The following is a 26,240-nucleotide window of genomic DNA, read 5'->3' on the forward strand; positions in this document are numbered from 1 at the left end:
TTCACAGTAATATGAGGCATACTATCTCATTTGATTCTCCTATCAATCCTACCCAGGGAAGGTACTGTCATCTCATGTTAGAGGCAAAGAAAAGAAAACAAGAATATTGAACTGAATTCCACAGCAAATGCAGTGATGGAGCCCAGGTCTTTGGCTTTCTCGGCACAGGAGAGGTGGAAGAGCAGCTTGGTGGGTGGAACCAGGGTAGGAGGAGACAAAGAAAGGGCGGGGTCCATTCAGTCAGTAGGCTTAAGCAGCAAAGCTCCCAGGGCATCCCCAGCACTTTCCCCGACCCCCATTCACCTGGAAGATCTTACGCTCTCCCTTCTGCTTCACATACTCCTTGGGCAGGAAGTCCTTCAGGCTACACCAGAAAAGGGAGGGTCAGCATATAGTGGACAGCATCAGGGATATGTGGGCCATGGACTGTAGGCCTGGGGGTGTGAGGAAATGTCTAGGACAGTGTTATCTTTGGGGAGAAGGAAGGCTCAAGGGAACAGAGTTGGGATTATTCATGAAGAAGAGACGGCCTAGCATGAGCTCTTGAGTGCAGCCCATGTCTCTCCCTACAGGGAGAGGGACTGGGGGAACCTGAGTTGCAGGCTCAGTCCCTGAGGGAAAGAGGGTCTAGAGCACTACTGCAGGGAACCAAGAGCAGAAGGAGTTCAGGAGAAGGATGACCATGCATGGAGGAAGCCAAGCAAGCCACGCTGCGCTCTCCACATTCTGAGGAGTATTGGTGGATGAGACTCGTGAAGCTTTCTAAGTCTATATTCCCTATGAGGAGAAATGTTCTGTTTTCCTCTGGGTGTTACAGTAAAATTCTTCAGAGAATCTCAGAGAGGCTACATGCTTGCTTGAGAGGTGTGGGGCAGAGGCAGAGATTCTGGGCTACGTTCGTGTTCCACATGGGGCCAGCAAGGAGACAAACAGCTGACGGCAGCAAAAAAAAGGGACCAGTGTGGGTCAAACCCTGCTGCATCGGAGGAGGAACAGAGAGAGAAAGCCTGGGAGGGGGGCAGGGCTGTTGGGCCCAGTGAGTCCTGGGCCCTGACAGGGTGTGGGATGTGGGTCACTCACTCGAGGAAGCCAGCCTTGTGCTTCTGCTCATTGTGGGGCCCAAACTGGATCTGGCACTGGAAGCCAGCAAACTCACAGGCCTTGTCGAAGGAGACAGGGTGGGAGCCATTGAGGATGTCATCTCGTGCCTGGAGAACACAAGGCGGCAGGTGTTGGGTGTCGGTGTGGGGATACCCCTCGCTGTGCTTCCACCCCCTCTCCCTACCTCCCCTACCCCAGGCAAATCCTCTCCACACCTGCACATAAAGAAGGTTCAGCTGTACGGGGTCCCGGGAGTCCACATTCTGGTCTGAGTAGAAGAACTTCCTCCGCAGCAGAAGCGTCTCGTGCTCCTCTACTCCCTGTTCTCTCAGCGTGCGGCCATGGTCCAGCCAGTTCACTGAGACACACACAGTCCCCTCAATGCCGAGCCCCAAGGGCGCCTGCCTTGTCTGCTCTTTGCTCTTCGTCTCCTACCTTCTCTCACCGAGAAGTTCCACGAGTGTAAGACTTTGTTTTATTACTGATGCAGCCTGCGTCTCAAATGGCGCCTCGCAAAAGCAGATTCTCCATAACTAACGAATGAACAGCCCCCCCTGCTCCCTGCACCCTGACCATTTCCAGGGCCCTCTTTTTTCGATTTCTGCTTACGCTCATCATCTGTGTGCAACTTCTGCTTTAGTTTCTCCATCTTCTTTTCATCTCGCAGCAGTGTCTTGTCCTTCCGTAAGGTCCCTGTCACCTCCTCCTTTTTCTCTTCCATCAGCTCTCGCACCAGCGAATATTCATCATGGTTGGTGATGCCTGGGAAAGGGGAGGGGTCGGTGGCACCCCAGGCACCACATCTGTGTTCTCTAGAGGAGCGGGAGCCTCCATTCCTGTGCCCTCAGCCCCCCCGAGACCCCTTACCAATGCGGGCACAGATGGTCATGAGCATGTCGGTGACAGTCTTAGAGTCATCCACCATGATAGTCTTCACGGTTCCGTCGAGCATACGAATTTTCAGGGGCCTCTGTTTCTTCCTGTACTCCATGGTGTCCTGGTGGGGCGGGAACAGGAGAAGGGGCCCCCTTGGAGCCAGAGGTATTACTTCCTTTCTCCTCCAGAGGGGAGGCAAGTAGATTAATAAAAGCAACACTACGGTGGCTCACTCAAAAAGCAGGTTATTTTGACTGCCTGGGACAGAAAGCCTGGAGAGGTTCAGGGACAACAGACATGGCTGAAACAGGAGGTAGAGGAAGGGATGTTGATGGTCCTCGATGAAGGGATACTCACCCCATTTCGGAGCATGTAGTAATCCAAGGCTTTCCCGGCCTCCAGCCATATACCTTTTTTGGGGTCTTCATCTGACAGGAAGAGCCCAAAGTCGCTGGCTAAACGAGAGGATGGATCACCTCAGACTCACAAGGACCCCAGTGTTGCTGAATGGCTGCATGGTCCCCTTACTATTTCCCCAGAGACTGAGGGCTTAAGGGGGAGAGAGGGAACCAGGGAGCACAGGCCTGAGGGATGAGTAGCCTTGAGTTCATCCCTTAAAGCCAAGAGCCCGGGAACAAGGAGGGACGGAAGACTCCCACCCCCGCCACCAGGGTACTCAGACTCACGAGGGCCAGCCAGGGCCTCTGGGATGCGCTCACGAATGATGCGACAGGCATCATACACCATGGTGGACGGCTCAAACTGCATCGTCTTCACCACATTCCCAATGCTGATCTTCAGCGAAAGCGCAACCATGGTGGCAGCTTCTCCTCTCCAGCCTGTCTTTACCTGGCCCATGGCATCAGCGCATTAGCACACATCCGCATTAGAGGACAGGAGGTCCCCCAGATGGAGCCCCAGGGAGGAGTGTTTTCGAAAGGGACCCACCAGAGCAAAGAGTAACGTGGTTATTTTGTTTTATTTAAGCATTTTAAAGATGGAAAAATTATTTATACCAAAAAAACCAATCCTAACCACCTAAGAGTGGTTAGTTGTGAGTCTGGTCTGCAATGCAGTGTTCCCTGAAGACACCGTCCTGTCCCTACCACTAGAATCTTTGCCTCCCTTCTGTGTGCCAAGTGTCTCTCACTTGGCCCCTACCTTGCTCTTTTCCCAGCCCTGCCTCTGCCTGGTTTTCATCTTTTCTTAGTTCAGTCTTTTTCTCTCTTTGTCTCTCACTAGGTCTTACTGGCTTTATCCTGTCTGGGATTTTCAGAGCTCTGCCCTGATTCATCACGTGACCTCCCCTCTGACAGCTTTAGCCTCCTTCTCTACAAAATGAGGACGTTATATTAGGTAATTCCCAAGAGATCCTGAAGCCTGCAAACACCAACTCCAGCTAGCTGGGCAGGGAGATGAAACACCTAACACCGGTGGCTTGTGCCGTCTAACTGGAGAGGGAGGGGCCTTCCCAGGGAGCCTGGCCCTGCATCTGGCTTTCCTGGCAGTCAAACTAGAATGATGATTCTCTAATCCAAACGGATCTCAGAAATTACCTAGTCAACTCCTCAGTTTTGCAGAATGGATATCAGACATGGTGGGGCAGGTTGGGTAGTTTCAAGGCAGATCAGAGGAAGAGCTCAGTTTAACTTGGTCCTTGCTCCAAGTCACCAAGTGAATACCCAGTCCTCACGACAACTGGTCTCATGCTCTCCAGTCTTTGGGAAGCCCTTCTCAAGCTCTGCCTCCGTCTTACTGCCTCCCTTGATGGTGTTTTCAGGGCACCTCGAGATATCAGTCCCACCCTGACCTCCCCCACCCTCCTTGGCACCTCTCAGCAGGCTGGAGGAACCCTTGCAGGTGGCAGGTGGCACCCAGGGGACAAGAAGACAAGTCTGCCTGGCAGCTGATGATGTGACCCAGTTTGGTCAGGGATTGGTTCCTCTCAACTGAGAATGAGCAAATTCGGGCTGCCCATTCCCCTCCTGGCAAGCAGCAAACCCCAAGTGGGGAAACAGACGACTGGGGTTAGGTTAGAAACAGGTTGGAGTGCTGGGATACAGAAGCCAGAACCAGGGAAGTTGGGAAGGGATATGTTTTTGGAAGGTGAAGAGATTAGGAAGGATGAGGTGGAGACTGAAAAATCTAGAAACAGGAGACAGGTATATGTGGGAAAGGTGTGGAGCAGGGATCTGAGAGACCATTCTGACCTTATAAACAGTCCAGAGTCTCATAAGAAACCACAGCTTGCTATCTTTATTTCCAAACAAGCGAGGACCCTTCCAGTCTCCCCAGTTCTCTGCCCGCCTCCCCATTCCTCGGCTACCTCTCCCAGGAGCTTGACAGACCTGGCTGTGGGGCTGCTGGAGGGCTGGAGGCTCAGCGAAGTGGAGGAGTCGGAGGAGCTGTGGGCAGAACTGAAAGGACCCTCCACCCTAAGCTGAAATGGCACGTCTCCCCCACTTCCTCCGGACATATGGACACCCCCTTCTTCTTCAAGCACGGAAACCTCTGGTGAGACCCCGATAAGGGAGATGAGTCATGCCTACCCTTACTCCCAGGCTGGTCCTGAGTGGACACCCACATAGCTACAAGACGGTGAGGGAGGAAAAGGAATTGAGAAGTGAGAGGGTGATGAGGGCACAGAATAAGCCCCTTGGAAGTATGGGGAGAAGCCATCCAGTTCCTCCTCTGGCCTGAGAACTTTGCTCCCTTTTCCACCATGTTTTATGAAACAGCAACAATGCCCCCCCCCAATCTCTCTCCCAGGGAACTCCTCCTCCCTCAAGACATTCCTGAGATGCATTCCAGAGGAGTTGGGCAATGGGGGGGGGGGGGGGGGGGTTGAGGACAAGAGGTCAAATCCTAGAAAGGAATGGAATGTAAGTATACTGGGGGGGGGTAAAGAATTTGGGGCACATGGAGAATATAGTCAGAACAGATACCCACAAAGGGAGCTGCAGAAAGACAGGGAGCTACAGAAAGAGACAAGGGAGAAAGAAACCTGAAGACAAAGTCAGAATGTATGAGGGTTGGGGGAGTAACCCTCAGTCTGTTACCAAATTTGGCCTCTGAGTCCGCAACCGCGGGGCGGGGGAAGGGGGGGCGGGTGGTGGTGGTGGTTGTGGGTGAGACTGACATATCCGGCCTCAGGCTGCTGGAGGCTCATTTCAGGCTGGACTGGGCAGCTGACGGGCTGGACCTGATCTCCCTCAACATAGCCCCTCACCACCTACACCTATCTATACATATCCACTCTCCCTAACTGCACCCCCGTCTATGCACAGAGCTCTTTACCACAAAGCTACTAATACTGTCTCCACATACACGTTATCTCAAACATGCAGTCCCTTACACAGACCCTATCACAACCACATTATCTTCCCATAAAGACCCTGTCCCACGCACACAGCTTCCCCACAAACACACCTCTGTCCTTAGGAGAACAACTTGCCCCGACATCTCTCTTCCCATTACACAGACATTCTCCCTCCATTCATCCAACAAGCATTTCTGCGGGTCTGTTGTGAAACAGGCCCTAGGCCAAACTCTCAGTGACTGGGAAGCAAGAAGAGCAAGCCCTTGCCTTCACTTTCAAGGGGCTCCCGGTTAGTTGAGTGGATAAGCCAAATACAGAATTATAATACAGGGCAGGATGTGGTCAGAGTCAAGATGTGTGTGTTCAGGGGAGAGATCCCTTTATGTTACAGAAAAGGGACCAAAAACTCTCTGTTTAAAGTGTCATTTGAAGTTAGGACTTTAAAGATAATAAAAATCATAAGGATTACCTTTTATTGATGATATGTCAATTTCTTTGTATACATAATTTCATTTCATCTTTACAATAACCCGGCAAGATAAGTATCATTATACCCATTTTTACAGATTAGGAAACTGAGGTGCAAAGATGTTAAATACTTGTTCAAGGAACTTCTCTAAAGTCATACAGCTAATAAGTTGTAAAGCCAGGATCCGAACCCATATCTCTGACACCAAAGCCCAAGCTGTCTCCACTACGCCAGCCGGAGGTGAGTCAGGGGTAGCATTCCAGGCAGAGAGAAGAGCATAAGCAAAGGTGGAGGAGCAGGAAATCACGGAGGAGCATTCAGGGAAGTGAGCGGGCGGGCTGGCGGAAGCACAGGGTACCTGCAAGGGAGCAGCGATGGGGAAGTCAGGTCAGGGTGGAAAAGCAGGGGAGGACTAGAGAGGAAGGAGTATTTTACCTACTGGAGGGCACCAGGAGGCCAAGGGAAGCTTTGAGCAGAAAAGGGACATAACCAGAACTAGATTCTGGAAAATAATTCTGGCAGTTACCTTGGAGATAGGTCAGAAAGACACTGCATTAGCACAAATGAGAAGTGATGACAGTAGTTAGAATGGTGGAGAGGAGGACGTTGCTCATTTGTAGTTTGAAGAGGTAGAACTGTCAGGACCTGATGACGGTTTGTCCCTTTAACCTTCAGGGACCAGGGCCCAAAGTCAGACTGAAGTCCCACAGCTTCTGTCATCAGTAGCCACTCAGTGGCTGGGGTGGCTTGAGTTTACTAAGGAATTGGGAAGGGGAGAACGCCAGAATTGGGCCAAGCTGGGTATATGAAGATGAGGCTCTGGGGCACAGGAGATGAGGATGGGGTTAGCACCAGTAGCGGCAGAAGGGATGAGGTTAGTGACTGTATTGAACTAGAAATGGGGAAGACGGTGGTAGGAAAAATACATATATGATCAGTCACTGAATCAGGCTAGGGGAAGGGAAAAAATAATTATAAGACAGAGAATGACAGAGTGAGGTCAGAGGTCAGATTAGGCTACAGGAGACTGAGAAGAGATGGGGCTGTGGTCAGTGGCTAAATAAGGCTAGGATGGTGTTGGGGGGAGAGCGATGGGATGGTGGCAGTATATAAGCAGAGCTGGAGTTGATTGGGGTAGGTGGGTCTGGGGCATAACCAGAAGCTGGGTCACACTGAGTAGGGGATAGTGCTGTGGTCAGTGGCAGGGTCAGGCTGGGAGTGAAATGGGGGTGTGGTCAGTGGCCTGGCTGGGCGTGGGATCAGCAAGACCCAGTTTCCTCTTTGGGTCTCATTTCCTCTTTTCTGTTTGGGGAGTGGGGGAAGGGGATCTACAACTGGACCAAGAAATTAAGAAGGCTTAGCGCCAGGGGCTGGCACATAGCAGGGCCTGCGGGTACTTGACAGTTATGTTAGGCTTTGGGTAGGGTATTCAGCAGATGACCAGGAGGTGTGCGGGTGGGTGAGTGGGGAAAGTGTGGAAGAGTGCTTTAAGATGATGTGAACGCTTAGATTTGGGAGGGCAAAATATGTTAGGAGGTGCAGTATCAGGGACAGAAAGGGAGGCAGAACTGCAGCTGGGAACCACCGGCAAGATGAACAAGCACGGAAGAAGTTACAGGTGAGGGGAGAACTCTGTATGCAGGATTGTGCTTGAGGAAAGGGGTATGCAGGGAGGGTGTGAACTGCAAGGCCAGGGAGGAGAGTTGGAGAGAGGACTTAATAACCAGAGAATGAGGGAACTGGGAGGCAGTAGGGCTGAACTTTCAGAGGATTCAGTCATTTCTTTCTCCCATGGCAACAGTGTTTTCATGGTCAGCCTCTCCTTAATCACAGTCCCTTCTCTCTAAGTAGTCCCCCACTTGTGACTAGGCCTTGTACATCTCCTGGGTCCCAGGCCTATTCCCACCTCCTATCTTGTAAGTAACATAGTCCAGAAACCACTGTCCCTAAACTGTGGTGACCACAGCAAGAGCACTGGATTTAGAGAGCAAAATAAAGAAGCTGGAATCCCAGATACATGCAATTCTAGTGAAGCCCAGAACCCTAATGTGAAATTAGTTTACCATATCTCTGGGCTAGAGAACCACTGAAACTATGTAGCAATGAGACCTCCCCACAAAAGGAGTGCACCTACCTGCTACCAATCTCTTAAATTTTATCTATCAGAGGCCAACTACCAGAACCTCAACCATAACCCCCTCCTAAAACTAACCCTAATTCTTTTTTTAAAAAAGATTTTATTTATTTGACAGAGATCACAAATAGACAGAGAGGCAGGTGGGGGTGGGGGTGCAGAGAGCCTGATGTGGGGCTTGATCCCAGAACCCTGAGATCATGACGGGAATCAAAGGGAGAGACTTAACCCACTGAGCCACCTACGCGCCCCTAAAACTAACCCTAATTCTTAACATTAACCCTGATCCTAGTTTGTTTCCTGTTTCCCAATACTGGCTTTGACATTCATCCCTTTCCTAACAGACGCCGTACCCAATCCTTGATCCATAATATGGATCTAATTTTTACCTCCAGCACCAAATTCCCTGACCTTAACCTTAAATGTTGATCTCTAAGCCTAAAACTCCTTTGTCACTTGGTTCCTGACCCATCTCTTTGGTATTTATCCCTAGTACCATGCTAATGTTCTCTAATCCCTAAAACTAGACTTCTAATTTAATTCCTGTGTTGACTCTTAAATCGGCCCTGAATCCCACCTTTGATTTACGTTGCCCAGAAAAAACAAAAAACAAAAAAACCACCAAAAAACTCCACAATGACCTAATCCAAACTTCACCTACATAAAACGGATCTGACTCACGCCAGTAACTCTAAATTTCCAATTCCGGCTTTATAACTCCTTAAACTAACCTTGATTCCTAAACCCAACTCTACCTAATCCCAAACTCACCCGAAGCTTTCCTACCCACATACCCGTTATCAGCTAACTTCAAACCCGATCCCCGCCCTGCGCCTCACTGCCACCCACATCTAGCCCTCCCCAAAACTATTCCAGACAGAGGACTGATCCCAGGAAGGGCCTGGCTCCCTTAAAACGGCCTACTTAACTCCGATCCCAAGCGAGATACACTGGATTCTGACCACTCCAGCAGGACCCGAAATAGGAGACGCAGGAGAGTCAGAGGGCCCCGCCCGCCCGCTCGCCCGCCAGCTTCCCGGGTCCGGCCTCGCGGCCCCACCCTGAAGCTCCGGCTCGGCCGGGTCCGGCCTACCTGTGCTGCCCGGCTCGTGCCCCGCCCGCCGGCCCGCTAACCCGCTCGTTCTCCCGGTGGCAATCGGGCTCCGGCCTCGCCCTCCCTTCGACACTCCTTTCGGCCACTTCCGTCCGCGAAACGTCCCCAATCCGCGGGCGGCGCCCTGGGCCCGCGCTCTATGGTTGCGGGGGTAGCAGGAAGCTGCTCTGGCCGCAGCACTCGATGCTCGGGAGCCAGCCTCAGACAGACGGCCCCTCCCCGGCAGGAAGCAAGGGTGCGGCACAATCCGGAGCAAATGCTCGAACAGCGCCCGAGTTCCCTTTTAGTCTCTAACCCTTCCCTTTTTCAGCCGGGGGCCAAGGCGGAGCCCGTCCCCCAGAATGCCCGCCCCCAGGGTGTGAGGAGGCAGCAGAGACGTCCCCTCTATTTGCGTCGCTCCCGGGACGTGGCGTGCAGCTGCTAAGCGACTTCCGCGTCAAAGGAAACTCCAAGTCCCGGAATGTCTCGGGAGTAGGAGCGTCACTTCCGTGGTGTTGGAAGTGGCGGAGGATCGAGTCTACGGGGCTGGTGCGGTTTGAGAGCGACTGGTTCAGCGCAGCGAGTAGGTGGTGGGGTGCGCTTCTGTGTTTCTGCCCATCCTTCCCGTTGATATCCGGGTATGGAACTGGCGTTGGACTTGGGTGACCAGGACCTGCTGGACTTCCTGCTAGAGGAAAGCGGAGATTTGGAGGCCGAGCAGCCACTTTCCGAGGTGGGTGGGGCTGTGAGTCGGAGAGGCGCGGGGTTGCTGGGACCGCGTTCATGAGGCGGTGGGTAATAATAGGTCAGGGCTTGTTAATTTGAACCCTGTGCAGACACTGAGTGAATGGGAGGCAGAGGATTTCCTGAGTTCCCTGCTGAGTCCCGCCGCATCGTTGAACGACCTTAGCTCCTCTAATTCCTGTCTTGTTCTCCATGATCACACGTACTCTCTCTCACAGCAGCATGTCTCCATAGATCTAGGTGAGTCTCAAATAAGTGAGGTTTGGTGGGAGGAGAGGACTTGTGGGCCTGGCTATTTATACTTTCCCTTTTGCAGATGGTGGGAACTATGGAAAAGAGGGGGCCCAGACGACTCCACTGCGTGTGGAGGAGCCTGCAGAGCAGGTAGTTGATTTATGGCGGGATTATTCCCACATTGCAGGGGGTGGGGGCGGATTCCTCTTTCCTTTCTGACCTCCCCTTACAACTCTGCTGCCCACCTCTCCTGGTAATCCCAGGAAATTGCTAGGCTGATACTGACAGATGAGGAGAAGAGGCTGTTGGAGAAGGAGGGGCTTACTCTGCATGGGACACTTCCTCTTACTAAGGTAAAACTCTCATTGGTGGGAGTGAAAGCTGAGGGGGGGGCGGAGGTTGAGTCCCAAGCCCCCACTTCTGTTAATTTTATTACAGGAGGACTGAGGTTAGAAAACTTAGACCATTTGTTGCTAGTAGGAAATTGGAACATGTCATTAATAAGGTAGATGCAGAGGCAAATCCTGGTTTTGTGGGGTTTATACAAATTTTTGGTGTTCTCTTTAAGAAAGAAGAGTTCAGAATCATCAGTGCTACATTGGTATAGGGACCTGGAAAGGACTGTGCAAGCAAAGGGCCCTAATGCTTAGATTTCAGTAAGGGCCTCATCGAAATCCACCTATAGCTGAACGGTAGAATTAAGTTTTAGAATTCATCAAGGCTGGACTAATAGCAAGAATAATTATAAAATCCCAAGTTTTAAGTTTTAAAGTTTCAAGCAATGAGAGGCAGCTTTACAAGCACCGTATTGTGGTACTGTTGTGAAATCAACAGTACAGAAAAGTTGAGAGAATTTTAGTTTCTTAAAAATGTAAGATGAGTTAGCAGTTGGGGATGACAAAGTGAGTGGGGTTCAAAGGCTGTATCAATGGAGGTGTTGTCTCTAGAAGGGCAGTGACTGTCTTACTATCCTTTATACTGGCCAGAAGAGCACATCTTCTAGTTTTGAACCCAGATCTTTGACAGATATTAAGAGGATGCTGATCCCGAGGAGAGAAGATAAGATGAGGAGTTAAAATTTATGCCCAGATTTTTAACTATGAAGAAATGTTAAGTGCCTTAAAATAAAGACTGTTCATTCTACTCATTCTATATGGCCTCAGAGGTAGATGCTATGTAAGTCCAATTGATAGAAATCATTTGTTGGCTCAGGATAAGGAAGATTTTTTTTAAAAAATTATTTTAATAGGGCACCTGGGTGGCTCAGTGGGTTAAAGCCTTTGCCTTCGGCCCAGGTCATGATCCCAGGGTCCTGGGATCGAGCTCCGCATCGGGCTCTCTGCTCAGCGGGGAGCCTGCTTCCTCCTCTCTCTCTGCCTGCCTCTCTGCCTACTTGTGATCTCTGTCTGTCAAATAAATAAATAAAATCTTTAAAAAAATTATTTTAGGGCGCCTGGGTGGCTCAGTGGGTTAAGCCGCTGCCTTCGGCTCAGGTCATGATCTCAGGGTCCTGGGATCGAGTCCCGCATCGGGCTCTCTGCTCGGCGGGGAGCCTGCTTCCCTCTCTCTCTCTCTCTCTTTCTGCCTGCCTCTCTGTCTACTTGTGATCTCTCTCTGTCAAATAAATAAATAAAATCTTAAAAAAAAATAAAAAAATTATTTTAATAGATTGCGCTTGTGTGCATGAGCAGGATGGGGTAGGGGGCACAGGGAGAGGGAGAGAGAATAAGAATCTCAAGCCAACTCCCTACTGAGTATGATCCCACGACCCTGAGATCATGACCTGAGCTGAAATCAAGAGTCAGACTCCCAGGGGCACCTGGGTGGCTCAGTGGGTTAAAGCCTCTGCCTTCAGCTCGGGTCATGATCCCAGGGTCCTGGGATCGAGTCCTGCATGGGGCTCACTGCTCGGCAGGGAGCCTGCTTCCTCCTCTCTCTCTGCCTGCCTGTCTGCCTACTTGTGATCTCTGTCTGTCAAATATATAAATAAAAAAATAAAATCTTAAAAAAAAAAAGAGACCCCCAAGCACTGAACCATCTAGGCGCCCCAAGGGGAGTGGTGTGGGTGTTGTTGGTTTTGTTTCTGTTGTTTTAATTAATAAAATTGTTAAAAATGGTCTGGCTCATGAGGACGTTAACCCATGGCCTTCAGAGGCGTTCAGAGAGAAGCCAAGTATCTGTTGGTCAGGGAAGCTATAGAAGGGATTCCTGCATTAAGAAGGAGATTGAATTTAGTTGCATTCCAACTCTTTGGTCCAGTGTTCTTCTGATGAGACTTCTTTTCTGTGTTCTCTTAGATGGAGGAACAAGTTCTGACACGAGTGCGGAGGAAAATTAGAAACAAAAAGTCTGCTCAAGAGAGCCGCAGGAAGAAGAAGGTGTATTTGGGAGGTTTAGAGAGCAGGTACAAGAGGGGGAGGGATGGGGATGGGGGGTGAGGAGCAGAGGTAGTTGGAAGCACTGGGTTTTGAAGTGGGGATACAGGCCATATCCCCATATCCTATTATTTCCCCAGGGTCTTGAAATATACAGCCCAGAATCTGGAGCTACAGAACAAAGTACAGCTCCTAGAGGAACAGAATTTGTAAGTAACTCCCAAACATCGTCCTTTCTCCCTCCCATTTTATGCCATCTCACTCTTTCCCCTGCTCCACACTGGGCAGCTCCTACATGCAAGGTCTGGTGCTTGGCCTTTAGGGGATCTGATTTTAAGAAGCTCACAGTAACGGGGAACAAATTCACAAGTAACTTAGTAATTTAAGTACTCAGAAAGAGAGAGGAGGGAGTAACAAAGACCCCGTGGAACCCTCCTGCACTGTTGGTGGGAATGCAAGCTGGTGCAGCCACTCTGGAAAACAGTATGGAGGTTCCTCAAAAAGTTGAAAATAGAGCTACCCTACAACCCAGCAATTGCACTACTGGGTATTTACACCAAAGATACAAATGTAGTGAACTGAAGGGGCATTTGTACCCCAGTGTTCATAGTACCAATGTCCATAATAGCCAAACTATGGAAAGAGCCTAGTTGTCCTTCAACAGATGAATGGATAAAGAAGATGTGGTGTCTGTGTACAATGGAATATTATATAGCCATCAAAAAACCAAAATCTTGCCATTTGCCATGATGTGGATGGAACTAGAGGGTATTATGCTAAGAGAAATAAGTCAGTCAGGGAAAGACATTATCATATGATCTCACTGATCTGTGGAATTTGAGGAGCAAGGCAGAGGTTCATAGGGGGAAAATGAAATAAGATGAAACGAGAGAGGGAGACAAACCATAAGAAATTCTTAATCTCATGAAACAAACTGAGGGTTGCTGGAGTAGAGGGGGGTGGCTGGATAATGGACATTGGGGAGGGTATGTGCTATGGTGAGTGCTGTGAATCGTCTAAGACAGATGAATCACAGACATGTACCCCTGAAACAAATAATACATTATATGTTAATTTAAAAAAAAATAACAAAAAAAGAAAACCCCATGGGGCAGATGATGTTTGATGGTAGATAGGATTCTGGGGTGGGGATCAGGATAGGGAACACTCTAGGCAGAAAGAAAAAGGGCAAAAAAAAAAAAAAAAAGAAAAGAAAGTGGCATAGCACAGTCTGGCATGAACCTGAACGTAGTGAGTTGAGTCAGAAAGAGAACATCGAATGCCTGGTGAGGACTGTGTAAATAGCTGAGTGGACAGTATAGAACCAATGAAGGTATTTGCAAAGGAGTTTAAATCAGGTCAGGACAGAAAGGTGTTTTAATGAGGAACTTCAAGCATTTTGTCCACAGAGAGGAAGAATCCATTTAAAAATAGGATAAAAAACAAAAGAGATCATTCATTGCACAGATGGAGGGGCAGCCTTAACAGGATGGTTTCATTGTTTATCTCAGGGTGCCAGGCTAGGGGCTGCTCACTGTCCCCCTTCTTCCAGGTCCCTTCTGGACCAGCTGAGGAGACTTCAGGCCATGGTGGTTCAGATATCAAACAAAACGAGCAGTACCAGCACCTGTGTCTTGGTGAGGATGGTGATGGAAGGAGAGATCCTTTTCTTGGGTGGCAGGGACAGGGCTGCAACCTAGAACCCTCCATTTTTTCCTGTTCTCCAGGTTCTACTTTTCTCCTTCTGTCTGATCATCGTACCTGCTATGTACTCCTCTGACACAAGGGGGAGCCTCCTGGCTGAGCGTGGAGGTGAGAGGCTTGGGAATACCATTCAGGAAGGGCTGGGGGAAAGCCTGGCCAGTCCTTGAGGAGTCTTTGTTTCCATAGTGTTGTCCCGCCAGCTTCGTGCCCTCCCCAGTGAGGATCCCCGCCAGCTGGAGCTGCCTGCCCTGCAGTCAGAGGCACCGAAGGACAGCTCAGACCAGGAGCTCCAGGCTCCTGGCAACTCTTGCTGCCTGATCTTCCACATGCCTCAGACTCCTGGTTCTGAGTCTCCCGTGAAGCTACCACTTCCTGTCCCTTCCTCAGAGTCCCCCTGCCCAGGTCCTGTCCTTCCCCTGCATGTAAATTTTACAAGAGGTAGGGGATGGCTCCCTCCTCACAGCCCCACATCTGTTATCTTACAGGGCAGATATTCAGGCTAGATGTGAATATGGGGGGCTAAGCCAGAGCCTGAGGTTCCTAGTCTGGGTCCACATGAAAGGGGTGGGAGGGGGCTAGCCTGAGCTCCTGTGTCCTGTGTCAGGAAGACTGAGAGTCCGAACACACCACACTTAACTGGCTTTCTGGGTCTTTTATTTGTACCCATGTAAATCTACCACCCCATGAATGGGCCCCGGGGGAATCAACCGACCTCCTTGAACATTTCATGCAGTGAGGGGATTGGGTGAGAGAAATAAATAAGTTATTCTGATGCTTGGGTCACTGTCAGCCCCTCTTTACTGGCCCGACTGGGTGGGGAGAAGGGAAGGGGCGTGATTGTCTTGGTGGCTCAGGGTTGCAGGAGACTTGGAGGGTAGGGGGAGTGATGAAGAGGAAAGGCCAGGCTGGAGGCTGGGCTGTTAGAGCCTCCCTCCCACAGTCAGAGGGCTTCCTTTGGTTTTGCCATGGCTTCCTTTGGTCCGAGGTTAGGCCCTGTGCTTAGTCCTGTGCCCAGTCCTGTGCCCTGCTGGGCTCCTGGCTTGGAGGCTTTTTTATGCTGCTGCTGCTGCAGGGCCAGCTGCATGGCCCAGATGCTCAGTGGCCGCATGTAGGCCAGAGAGCGGAACACCCGCTGCTGGCAGTATGCTTCAGGGGTCTGGAAAGCCAGGCCCAGACGCTCCCACACAGTTCGGTAGCAGCCTTCAGCTGTCTGGAAGCCTTCCCAAGTCAGGCCCTGTAGGAAAGAGATGTCAGTCACATTACTTGGCAATCCCTGAATAGCTACTTCAGCTGCACAGATAGAGACAACAAGGCCTCTGCCCTTAGGGAGTTCCCAGCTAGTGGCAGAAATAAACCTGACCTACAGACAAGCCTGAAGGCAGAAAATGGAAGGCATGCCAGGGGGAAGGAGAAGCTTTCCAGGTGGGTAGGGCCCTACAGAAGTATATGATGGCTGAGGAAGTTTGCCAGCCCAAGGGAGAGATGGTGGAGAGATGGAAAGGCAGTGCATTACCTCCTGGATCATGGTGGCTGCCAGCCCATAGACCACACCCACCCAGACTTCATCAGACTGGACACTGGATCTGTCAGGGACACCATGGGGCTGCATCCCATTCACAGCCCCCATGGCTCCTCCTGCAAAGGCCCGGACATTGAACTCGAAGATAGTCTGGAGAGCACAGACCACGTGTCGGGTAGGAAATACCTGAGGGGCAAAGGCAGAATTACGGTTTCTTAGATTTGCTTCCCACCTCCAGGAAAAACCCACCTTTCTGGCTCCTCCTGCTAGTCTTTCTCACCTCAGTGTCTCCTTCTCCTAGACCACTGGCCCTCAGGAACCACTGGCCAGCACACTGGTCAGACATGATGCTGCAAGACTGAGGCTGAGGGCTGCAGTCATAGTTGTAATAGCGGCCTGGGGTAGAGGAAGACAAAATAATGTTCCTTGTGTCCCCAGAGCTGCCTTAGGACTCCTTAGGGTCCTCCAACTCACCATTCCACAGCAGTCTCTCATAGGCTTCTTGGCCCCGTCTAAGGATGGAAGAAAACTTGTCCTGGACGTCCTTTGCCCCACACAGAACAGCCATCTGGACCATCACAGCCACAGCTGCCAGCCAGAGTCCTCCACAGTAAGCACTGATCAGGGACACAGGTTTGGGGATCAGATTGGCAGTTCCAGCCACTCCCATGCAACATAACAAGCAATGAGTCATTCTTCCTTGAGCCTACAATTCCCTGGTGCCCAGTTCCCCTCCTCAGGCACCCTGGAAATCCCTACTCCCCAACCTGGGGCCTGTGGTGATCCATCCATCATAGGTCTGGTCTGCATAGCCTCCATTCTCAATGAGTCCATCTTGGTCCTTGTCAAACTTCATTTCAGATTCCATCACAGCCTAGAGAGGGACCAAGACACTGAAGACCTAGATGAATGCTAAAAAGAGACAACACTAGCCAGCTGGACTTTCCCCCAGACACCAGTCATGCCCTTGGCACGCTGGCCATGGCACATGCATGTCTTACCAGACACACAGGCCACATGTCTCTCAGGAAGCCCTGGTCACCCGTCAGGTGGTAGTCTCGATAAACCTGCAGCACGAACTTCAGGTTTAGGTCCTTCCAGTCAGCGGTATCATGGACCACATATGCATTGACTCGGAGCCATGGCTCATCATCTGTGGGAGGGGAGGAAACCTGACTGATTGGCATTGAGGGGGTAGAGTAGAGAGTATAAAGGTTGAGAGAGGGATGCAAACTGTGGGGTGTAAGAACTTTTACCTGGGTCCCCAATATCATGGGGGATGACGTTCCTCCTTTTCACAGGTGCCATTACCCCACTCATCAAGTACTGTCGCCATGTCAGGTCCTCCCTGAGTGTAGCCAGAGCTGGGGGAGCAGACACACAAGGTGGGGGCAGGGAATGGGCAGACTTGAAGTGGGGCTCAGAACTGTGTTTATGACCCTAGAGGGGAACCAGTAAGCAGGATGCAGATACGTTGGGTAAAGAGGAGGGTGGAGACAATCTGGGGGACCACAAAGATTCAGGGGTGTGGCGGGCTAAGAGGGCAGAAGGGGCACAAAAGGGACCCTCACCCATGTCATACTGCAGGCTGAGCTCAAGTTTGGGCCAGAGCATGACGAGGGCAAAGGAAGCGTAAAAGTGGACGTCATATGTGTTGTACATGCGATATTCCTGGCCTGGAGAAAGGAGGGAGATACACGTGCCAGAATTCCTGCTTCCCCTTCAGTTCTCCTCCCTAGCTTGTCCTGGAGTTGGGGTTGGGGCACCAGCCTAGCCCACAGCTGCCACTTACTCCCTCGTCCCAACCAGTCCCTCGGGATAGGCAAAACCCACCATCCTGGCTTGTGGTAGGGCACTAACTGGCCCATGGTTATGGCCTGCCATACTGCGGCCTACCAGCAGCTCGTACCTTCAAGGTAGCCAAATCGACCATATTCCCGGAGGATGGGGCGGAGCTGACACATGCTCCCCACCAGCTCATCTGGTAGGGAGTCCTCGGGAACTTCCAGCCATACTGTGCCTCCATCAGCCAGGAAGTACAGTTCATTGAACAGCGCAGATTTGTACCAGGCAGGCAAGGATCTGAGGAGTCAGGAGGGAATGGTCTAATTTATTAGAATGTGGACCTCTCAGGAAGGGAAGGATTCGGGAGTTCTGCAGAGCAGGGGGCACCAAGTGAATTCCAGCCCAACTCTGCTGACTGTGGTGAGTGGAGACTGAACCAAGGAATCCCAACTGGAGTGAGTGCCCGGGAGAAAGGCAAGAGATCAGCCCCACTGGCACCTGTCATCCAATACTGGGCTCTGCCAAGCTGAGATCTTCTCTTCCCAGTCTACATATCGGCACAGGGCATAGTGGCTAAGGGCGGGTGCTGCATTACCATCGCGGCCAAAGAACCTTGTGTACCGCCTGAGATGGAAAGAAAGGGGAAAAATGAGAACTGGGGTTCTAGGTCAGAGCTCTGGCACCTTGGATCCCTGTACTCTCTCGGTCCCTTCACCTGTAGTAGACCTGGCCCTTAGCTCCAAACATGATTCTGGGCATATCCCAAGCCAGTGAGAACTCCAGGCGGCACTGGCCTCGAGGTGGCAGCTTGCCTGTAACACACACAGCCCCAGCGATGCCTACTCCTTTCTGCGAGGGGGTGCTTTGGCCTGAGAGAAGCACAAGAAAAATCGGCATAGGCACCCCCTTCAGTCCCAGGGATCCCTGATATAGGAAAATAAGGCCTATTTGTTACCAGGTCTCTCACCCCTCCTCCCAAGACAGGGATAACCTCTCTTCCCACACCTCCCTATTAGATCCCCCCATCACCAGCGGGGGAGTCCAGCTGTCCATCTTGAAGTAGATCTTGCCACACCTGCTGCCCAGTGCTGTCAGGGTCAAAGGCTGTGATGTGGGTTACCGTGGTATCCGCCTGTTAGGGGGCCAAACACTTAGGGGAAGCTCCACAAGTACGCTGGCTTCAGGCTACCTCTCCAGTTCCCGCTGTAATTCCCACCTCCAAGTTCTACAGGCTTAAGGGCGGTAGTGAGGACAGGACTCAGGGATGGGGTGCACTCGGGCCAGGTTGAGGGGAAGGGCATGGGGGCTAAGGTCTGGAGTAGGCTGGAACGTACCGTGAGCCGCGCAGCCATGGCCATCGTGTAGGGATTTGGAGGGGTTGGATGATGCAGCAGCAGCCCCTGCACAGTCTCCCCATCACGCTCCAGACAGAAGGGCTCATTCCACAATCCCCCGGGGACATCATCTCCAACCCCCAGTCCATTCCGCATGGAGAACATGATGGACACATCTAGGGCTTCGTCCCCTTCATTTTCCACATCCCACACAAAGACTCCTACAGGCAGGCTGCTGTCCTGGGAGCAAAAGATCGTACTCAGACGGTCCCAGTGTAGCTCCTCCTGGTCCCACTCCTCCACACCCAGAACCTGGCTCAAATACTACCCCTGCCCCCAGGGGACTCTCTTTAGTTTCCACTTGCATCTCCCCATATTCCCAGGCAGGCTGTCTTACCACTGAGTGGAGGTCCTGGAAAACCAGCATGATGTCATGTTCCAGTCCCCTCTCTTTCACAGATTGTGGAATTTACAGCAGAGACAGATCTCAGGGAAGGGAGGGCAATGGAGGAAACACAGTGGGAGCCTCACCTGGTAGTCATGGGGCAAGATGGGTGTGATCTGGCGACAGGTGAGGGTGACATTCTGGCCAGGAAGCTGATAGACAGTCCAGGCTCGGGGATAGAGGGCGTGGTAGAATGCAAAGTACCCACACAGGCCCCAGTTCCAGCTGCGCAGGACACTTGGGCGCTCCACGGACAGGACTTGCTGGTACACAGTCTTCCCCTCCCGACGCAAGCAAACTGTGAACTAAACCAAGAAGGCAGATAGGCTGGAATGGGGTAACCACAGGCACCTCAAACTCCTCTCCTCTCCCCTTTCTGAGCCTACAGGAGTTGTCATTGTGCCACAGCCTTGCTCATCCACTTGGCCCCTCTCCCACACTTTGAGTCACCACCAGGTCCTACCTCCTCTCTCCGTGGCTTTCTCTCCCTTCTTACTATGGTGGTCTTCGTGCCCTCACCATATCTGTGTTTATGCTCTGCCTCCTCCCATCTGGTATCAGCGTGATCTTTCTTACAGACAAATCAAGATATGTAAGTCTGTATTTATGTTTCAGTGACTCCCCATGGCCCTCAGGCTAAAGTCTAAACTCTTCTACCTGGCTTTCAAGGTCCTTGATCTGGCCTGTCCCTGCCCATTGTATTTATGACCTATTCAAGCACTTATATTCTGATCATGTCAAATACTCACTGTTCCTTGAACACATTACATTTCCTCCTCGTGCCTTTGCTCCTGCTCATTCTCCATCTGTTGAAACCTTTCATCCTTCAAAGCCTAGGCCAAATGCCATCTCCATCCTCAAGCAGTGAGTCATTGCCCTGTATGTCCCCCTACCTCTCTAGTCTAGCATGTTATAATGTTTTTGTTTACATTCTGACTCCCTGACTGCTCTGTGGGTTCATTGAGGGCAGGGCCCTCTCCAATTCACTGAGGCCCCCCTCTCTACTATGCCTCCACCACCAGAGACAGGCACAGCTGGCATGTGTAGAGAGAAAATGGGTAAAGTCTAGAGCAGTGTTCCTTTTTACTCAGCGTACTATCTATCCCTCTCATTTTGGTTCTTACATGGTCTCACAGTCTCCATTTTCTCAAAGTCCCATTCTAATAAAAATATAAGCTTCTGGAGCATAGGGTCTATGAGGGGTTAGTATCTCTTCCCTTGCTTGAAAATATGCATTACATTTTTAATGTATGTATACAATAATTTTTTATGTTGTTGGAATGGTAGAGAATGGTTAAGACCATGGCCTTTTAACCACAGTGAAAGCTGGTCCTGAATCCCAACGTACTTCCTTTTGCCAACCACATGATCTTGGGCGTATTACTAAAATCTCTTTGGATCTCAGTTTCCTCCTCTATAAAATGGGCATAATAATAGTACTTACTTTGTAGGACTGTCTTTAAATATTAAATATCGTACAAAATGCATAGCACAATCTCTAGCACATGTTAAGTATGCAATAATTACTTTAACTCTAGAGTCATGATTCTGGAAGGCACGTCCCCTCAGGATACCTAATGGATGAGCCAGAGAGGAAGCTTGGGGCACTGGGCAGGGCTGGTAAACCTGAAGGCCATTGTCATTAATTGGACTCAAGGTCGGCTAGTCATTTTTTTCTTTGAAGATGAGCTGAAAGCTGGAGGCATCCCTCAGACAGGAAATGGGAACGTGGTGGACAGCTCCACCTCTGAGGGTGCTGGAGAGATGATGATGAAAGGCAGACCACATGACTCTGGCAACTGAAGGCCCAGATGTGATGAACGAATAGAGCGAAAAGAAGTGAAGATTCTGAGAAGGGGAAAAGGCTAGAGAGTTATGCCTGGGAGAGGAGGGGCTTCCCAGGCTCTCAGGTCTCAGGTCTCTCTCTGGAGGGAGACCTCCAGAGGAGTGATCAGCAGCAGAGGAGCTGAGCTCGGGCTGAAGACTGGCAAATCAGGGTGAATAGTGGGTATTCTGTACATCTTTATTCCCCACGCATTTATAGACTTTTGGGTTTGTTTTCCCTTCTGGTCCTACTAAATACTCTTTCAACCAGGTTAAGTGATCTGGGAATTCCTTGCACCCTCTGTGGCTGGGTACTGGATTAGCTAGTGAAGCTGGGACAGTGAAGGACATAAGAGACATTTACTAGAGAAATAGAGGACACAGGGAGTGCTGGGGCTGTTTATGCTTTTAAGAAATGTGTGCTCTTGGAGTATCTTATTCCTAGTACATCCTAGCACAAGGCTGGGCACACAGAAAGCATCCTGAAAATACTTATTAGAGTGAACCATGTGCACATGTGCACATCTAACGTCCACATCCTACACAGGCTAAGAGGTTCTTCCTGACCTGGGGTATTGTTCTGGACCTCTCCTCCATCTCCTGGTTCTTACTTGGTCAGCAATGACTGTCCGGTGCTGGTACATTCCAGGATTAAGCTGCCAACGACAGAATTGACCTCTCCAGCCTCGGGTGATAGTGCCTCCCCCGATGCCACCTAAAGGACAACCTAGAGGTAGAATCAGGATGGTTAGTGCGGCATGGCAGAGGAAAAGAAGCCGATTTCTTTCTAGATGATAAAGATGAGTTTTTCTGAAAACTACGGGAATATCATATCAATGCATTGTACACTTTAAACTTACAGGATGTTTTGTGTCAATTATAGCTCAGCAAAGCTGGGGAAAGAAAACCCCAGCGATGGGGTGGTGCAACGTGCTTAAGCGGGAAGCCTCTTTGCCTAGCTCTGCAGTAGCCCCGGAGGCTGGGCCCTCTCTGTGCAGTGTAGAGCTGGGGTAAGGCTCACCATAGATCTGTCTCAGGGGTACACAATTGATGAGGTCAATGAAAGGTGTCTTCTTCTCCACCTGGGTCTTCCGGTACCACCACTGCAGGTACCTGAGGAGCAAGAGGCAGTGTGAGTGGAAGGGACAGGAGGCGGTACCTCCTGGGCTGCAGTCACCTGCCTCTCTCTAGACACCCAGGTGTAACTTCCCATTAAATGGGTCTGCAGAGGGGCCCCAGGGTGGCTCAGTCGTTAAGTGTCTACCTTAGACTCAGGTCATGATCCCAAGGTCCTGGAATCAAGTCCCACATCGGGCTCCCTGCTCAGTGGAGAGCCTGCCTCTCCCTCTCCCTCTGCCTGCCACTCGCCCTGCCTGTGCTCATTCTTCCTCTTTCCGTCAAATAAATAAATGAAATCTTTAAAAATAAATAAAAATATTTAGAATTTATTCATTTATTTATTAAATGGGTCTGCAGAAGACCCATTCCCTTCACTTCCAAATCTCTCCTCCTCTCTATCTCTCCACAGTTCAAAGTCCTCTCCTCTTCCCAGTCACCCCAGTTTACAGCAAGAACTGTCTTTGTTTCTCCCCTTTGTTTCTCAGGAGCTTTCTGACCTTGCCTCACCTCTAATTCCACTACCACTGCTTGAGTTTAGCCCAGGAGCTTTTGTTTGAGGTGCTGAAAAGGCCAGTTTTGGTTTCCCAACTACACCCCCCCACAATAGGCACAGCCCACTCAGATAACTTTCTTCTTTTTAAAAGGACTATTTGTCTTCCTGGTTGTGAAAGGTGAAAATCTGGGAGCACCTGGGTGGCTCAGTGGGTTAAAGCCTCTGCCTTTGGCTCGGGTCATGATCCCAGGGGCTTGGGATTGAGCCCCGCATCGGTCTCTCAGCTCAGCAGGGAGCCTGCTTCCCCCCCTCTTCTCTCTCTTACTGCCTCTCTGCCTCCTTGTGATCTCTGTAAAATAAATAAATAAAATCTTTTTAAAAAAAAAGGTGAAAATCTGTAGAATATACCAGATGAAAGGTCAAAAAATCCCACCCATAGACAACCAGGATTTACATTTTGGGGCATATCCTTTTAAGTCTTTTTTAAAAGTTCAGTGTTTAAACTGTAAGGTTTCTGAGTCTGCGCTTTCATAACATCCTAGTAAAGCCTAAAAAAATCCCCACACTTTCCTGGTCTTGTCATAACTCCAATAGACAAATGATTCTGTTTGGGATTCAAGGCTCTGACATCTGTTTCAGCCTAACTTCTAATCTCAAGCCCTATAAATCCCCATTCAGACTGGGTCCTCACTAAGCAACCCTTGCCCCACCAGACTCCCAATTCCACTGTCCTCCCTACCCACCTATTTTACACCCATCGTTCAAGCATATCACCTGTAACCATGTAATTGGGGTAAGTAACTCCTCAGAGCCTCAGTTTCCGCATCTATAAGATGGGGTACCTCCTATCCTACCTACTTCATGGAATGGTTGAAAGAGCAAATGGTGTAACAAGTGGGAAAGCCATCAAGTGAAGTATGCGTGTCAGGTATGATCGTGACCTGTACATACACTATCTGAACTCCCATCAGACACTGTCTTGTTATTTCTAAGCGTTCCTCATGTAAGTCTGACATACATTTACATTCCAGGGGAAAGGGATATTGACAAAGACTAGTTGATTACCCGCAGCTTCAACCACAGTCCGGGCACATGGTCTGGAGCTGGTTAAGTATTTGCTGAATTTACCAATAATTATATAAGCACTGGGGCACTAGACAGATGAACACAAAGAGGAGCAAGGGGAGATGAAATGTGATTACAGAATAGGGAGGATACATTCTGGGAGTAGGGGAAGGTATAAAGTCCTGCCGTTTTAGAGTAACTGGACTTTGAAACTAGAGGCCAGAAAGAACTGGGGAAGAGAGGGGAGGGTGCAGCAGGCATTAGGGCAGCAAGGGAGAAATGCAAGACAGGGAGATATGCTGAACAAAGGAGAATCTTCATAGAACAAGCACTCAATAAATACTTATGAACCAATGGACGCTAGCTAGAAGGGAGAGCAATAAAAATGGAGTTCTTCCCACAATGAGGCCAAGAGAATGCTGGCTTGCTGCAACGCCTGATTAGAGTACCCCCAGTCTGACTTCCTCTTAGGGTTCACATCTCATTCCCTTAACTTGGCAGCTGGCCATTCCTGACCTATTTGGCCTTCTCCATATGTCAGCCCCAATTTAAGAAATATCATTCAGAATTGTTCCTTGTCTCACTCCTGCTTTCTCCTCAATGCAGGACCATGTTCTGTTCTAAAAGACCTGTGTCGGTGACGTCCACCCTATCCTGGCATGTGGAGCCAAGGTCCAGGGGGCTTAGCACAGTTTCAGGCCTCTGACTCAGCTCACAGTGAGGGACTGAGGGGCTAGGATGCCTACCTGTTCCTGATCTCAGTGTCCCTACCACATGCACCCCAGTGTGCTTCTCTCAGCACGCTAGCCCTCCATCTTATTTTAACCCAGAAGCTTTGGGGGTCAAAGTCAGGCTGAGTCAGTTTCTGAAGTAGCCTGGAGGGATGATTGCTCTCTGGTACAAGCCACCCACAGGATCTAGCAAAGGAGCCAGATACCCAGGCAGTGCCAGGTCCTTCCCACTGCTTAGAGCTGGGGTTAGGTAAATGGGCTACCCAGCCCAGCCCTACAGCACTGACAGAGAGGGAAGGATCCCCTAGTTTAGAGGCTGTTAGGGCTGAGTTTTCCAACCTTTATACTTCCATCGCCACCTGTGTTTACAGTGTGGGTTGACTCAGGATGATCTCAGGGTGATGCTTTCTGTCCTCATATCCACCTGTTCCTGTTAATAGGTCGTGGCTCCTCATCACTAGCTTTTGAACTCAGAGGGGATCTGTAGGGATCTAAAGGAGTTCTACAGCTCAGGGTAAGCACTTGGGTTGTCTGTAACCCTTGGCAGAAAGGGCATCAATGCAGGCTCTGGAACACTGTATTACCGGGGACACTTACAGCACTGCCTCTCTGGCCAGAGGTCTTTGCTTTTTCTATCAGGGATTGGCTATCCGAGAATAGAGTGAACAGCACCTCTCACACCCTCTCTTGGAGTGAGAGGAGGCAGGCTGTAACCCACTCCCCGGAGCCAAAGCTTGAGGAAAGAAACGTAATGTGTGCCTAAATGAGGCAGAGAGTACCCCAGCAGCTCAGGGTAATCAGGGTAATCAGGGTCAAGAACTTCCTCCTCCTGAATAAAACAACATTGTGTCAGCACCGCAGCAGCCAGACTATCCTTTCTCACCTTGCCACAAAGTATAGCAAATACCAAAGGGCGGTCTTTGGATAAGAGGGAGTGTGTGAGAGGGAGCCTAAATGGGAAAGGCTGAGTACAGGCCCAGATGTTCCTGTTCTTTCCTACTAGGAGGTTAAGTTACTGGGAGGATGGGGGTTGCAGAAATGTGACCCAGTCTCACCCCCTAAAACCACAGGCTTAGAATATGTTGGGGGTTGGGGGCCACTTGACTGGGACAAAGCACTCACCTGCTTTCTCACCCTTTCTCACCTCTGCTGGAAGGCTTGTGCTGGAACAAAGTGAAACCTAACGTACTGTAGGCAATGAGATCTACTCACCGCAAGCCCATGCCCAGATGCTTTATCAAGTTGCTTAGGGAGACGTTGTTGGCATTAAAGGGTTTCCTCTTCTCTGCAAACTCATGAGCCAGGCAGATGCGCCAGCCAAAGGGAGGCACCTGGTAGCCCTTAGCTTTACCTTCATAGGATGCCATCAGTTGCCCAGAGTCCTCCGGACTGCTGCCGCCCGGCTCACTTTGGGGTCGATTGTCTTCAGGGCTCTGGAGGTCTGTAACCTGCTCAGCCTCAGTGCCTCCAGCATTTTCAGGGCAATAAACCTGTGGATCCCCTTTGGCACACCTAGTCTGCTCCGAGGCTGGGACTCCAGTTCCCATGTTCCCTGGATCCTGGGTCCGCACGACCTCGATGGTCCCTGGTCCCAAGTCTTTTGGTACAAAATACCTCGCCAGCCAAGTCCAGATGCGGGCAGTTGTGGTAGTTAGGTGTCGTCTCGGAGAGCCGGGCGCTGGGGAAAGCCGAGGTGAACTGGTGTCTCTGTGGAGCCTGGGAGCTGTTGTTGCAGCGGTGTTGGCGGCGACAGCAATGAAGCCGCCTCGGGCTCCCCCTCGGTCGTCTTTCTGGGTCCTGGGAGGGAAGGGTCGGGCCTCGTCGTCATTGGGCCGCGGTGATTAGCTTGCCCGACCAAAGAGCTACCGAGTCCGCG

The 26,240-nt window shown here is 50.6% G+C and overlaps 3 protein-coding genes across 4 annotated transcripts in view; 1 reads left to right on the forward strand and 2 right to left on the reverse strand.

The window, feature by feature from the left end:
* LOC111146277 (talin 1) overlaps positions 1-9,109 on the reverse strand; it is a 32,396-nt gene extending 23,287 nt beyond the window's left edge. The window contains exons 1-8 of the mRNA XM_022501756.1: positions 8,993-9,109; positions 2,664-2,826; positions 2,335-2,432; positions 1,969-2,098; positions 1,711-1,863; positions 1,317-1,459; positions 1,081-1,208; positions 304-364 (exon numbers count right to left, since the gene is read on the reverse strand). Of these exons, the coding sequence (XP_022357464.1) occupies positions 304-364; positions 1,081-1,208; positions 1,317-1,459; positions 1,711-1,863; positions 1,969-2,098; positions 2,335-2,432; positions 2,664-2,793 (843 nt within the window). The 5' untranslated portion in view covers positions 2,794-2,826; positions 8,993-9,109. The remainder of the gene's footprint in view (positions 1-303; positions 365-1,080; positions 1,209-1,316; positions 1,460-1,710; positions 1,864-1,968; positions 2,099-2,334; positions 2,433-2,663; positions 2,827-8,992) is intronic.
* A 240-nt stretch (positions 9,110-9,349) lies between these two features.
* On the forward strand, positions 9,350-14,821 carry LOC111146280 (cAMP responsive element binding protein 3). Its single transcript, XM_022501763.1, has 9 exons — positions 9,350-9,725; positions 9,829-9,976; positions 10,053-10,120; positions 10,234-10,323; positions 12,268-12,374; positions 12,486-12,554; positions 13,898-13,982; positions 14,073-14,157; positions 14,236-14,821. The coding sequence occupies exons 1-9, from the start codon at positions 9,633-9,635 to the stop codon at positions 14,550-14,552; spliced, it is 1,062 nt and encodes a 353-aa protein (XP_022357471.1). The 5' UTR covers positions 9,350-9,632; the 3' UTR covers positions 14,553-14,821.
* Positions 14,687-26,157, reverse strand: LOC111146278 (glucosylceramidase beta 2). Of its 2 annotated transcripts, XM_022501757.1 has the most exons (17): positions 25,577-26,157; positions 21,978-22,069; positions 21,568-21,683; positions 19,219-19,437; positions 18,688-18,927; positions 18,383-18,485; positions 18,069-18,222; positions 17,852-17,977; positions 17,478-17,650; positions 17,140-17,244; positions 16,825-16,932; positions 16,570-16,721; positions 16,336-16,442; positions 16,043-16,185; positions 15,849-15,964; positions 15,563-15,754; positions 14,687-15,283 (listed from the first exon to the last, which is right to left on the reverse strand). In XM_022501757.1, exons 1-17 carry the CDS (start codon positions 25,909-25,911, stop codon positions 14,990-14,992), a joined length of 2,775 nt encoding a protein of 924 aa, XP_022357465.1. In that variant the 5' UTR covers positions 25,912-26,157; the 3' UTR covers positions 14,687-14,989. The 2 variants fall into 2 exon arrangements, with proteins under 2 accessions (XP_022357465.1, XP_022357466.1); XM_022501758.1 differs by lacking the exon at positions 17,140-17,244 and having other exon boundaries at positions 25,577-26,142.
* Positions 26,158-26,240: the final 83 nt, after the last annotated feature.

The sequence above is a fragment of the Enhydra lutris genome, unplaced genomic scaffold, assembly GCF_002288905.1.
Source record: "Enhydra lutris kenyoni isolate GAN:26980312 unplaced genomic scaffold, ASM228890v2 scaffoldscaffold13, whole genome shotgun sequence".
NCBI classification, from domain to species: Eukaryota; Metazoa; Chordata; class Mammalia; order Carnivora; family Mustelidae; genus Enhydra; species Enhydra lutris.

Coding starts and splice junctions, on each gene's coding strand:
- LOC111146280 (XM_022501763.1), top strand. CDS start 9,633: ATGGAACTGGCGTTGGACTTGGGTGACCAGGACCTGCTGGACTTCCTG. Junction 12,375..12,485: donor TTGGGAGGTTTAGAGAGCAG/GTACAAGAGGGG, acceptor TTATTTCCCCAG/GGTCTTGAAATATACAGCCC. Junction 12,555..13,897: donor CTCCTAGAGGAACAGAATTT/GTAAGTAACTCC, acceptor CCCTTCTTCCAG/GTCCCTTCTGGACCAGCTGA.
- LOC111146278 (XM_022501757.1), bottom strand. CDS start 25,911: ATGGGAACTGGAGTCCCAGCCTCGGAGCAGACTAGGTGTGCCAAAGGG. Junction 18,928..19,218: donor TCTTGCCCCATGACTACCAG/GTGAGGCTCCCA, acceptor TTTTGCTCCCAG/GACAGCAGCCTGCCTGTAGG. Junction 15,965..16,042: donor TGAGAGACTGCTGTGGAATG/GTGAGTTGGAGG, acceptor CCTCTACCCCAG/GCCGCTATTACAACTATGAC.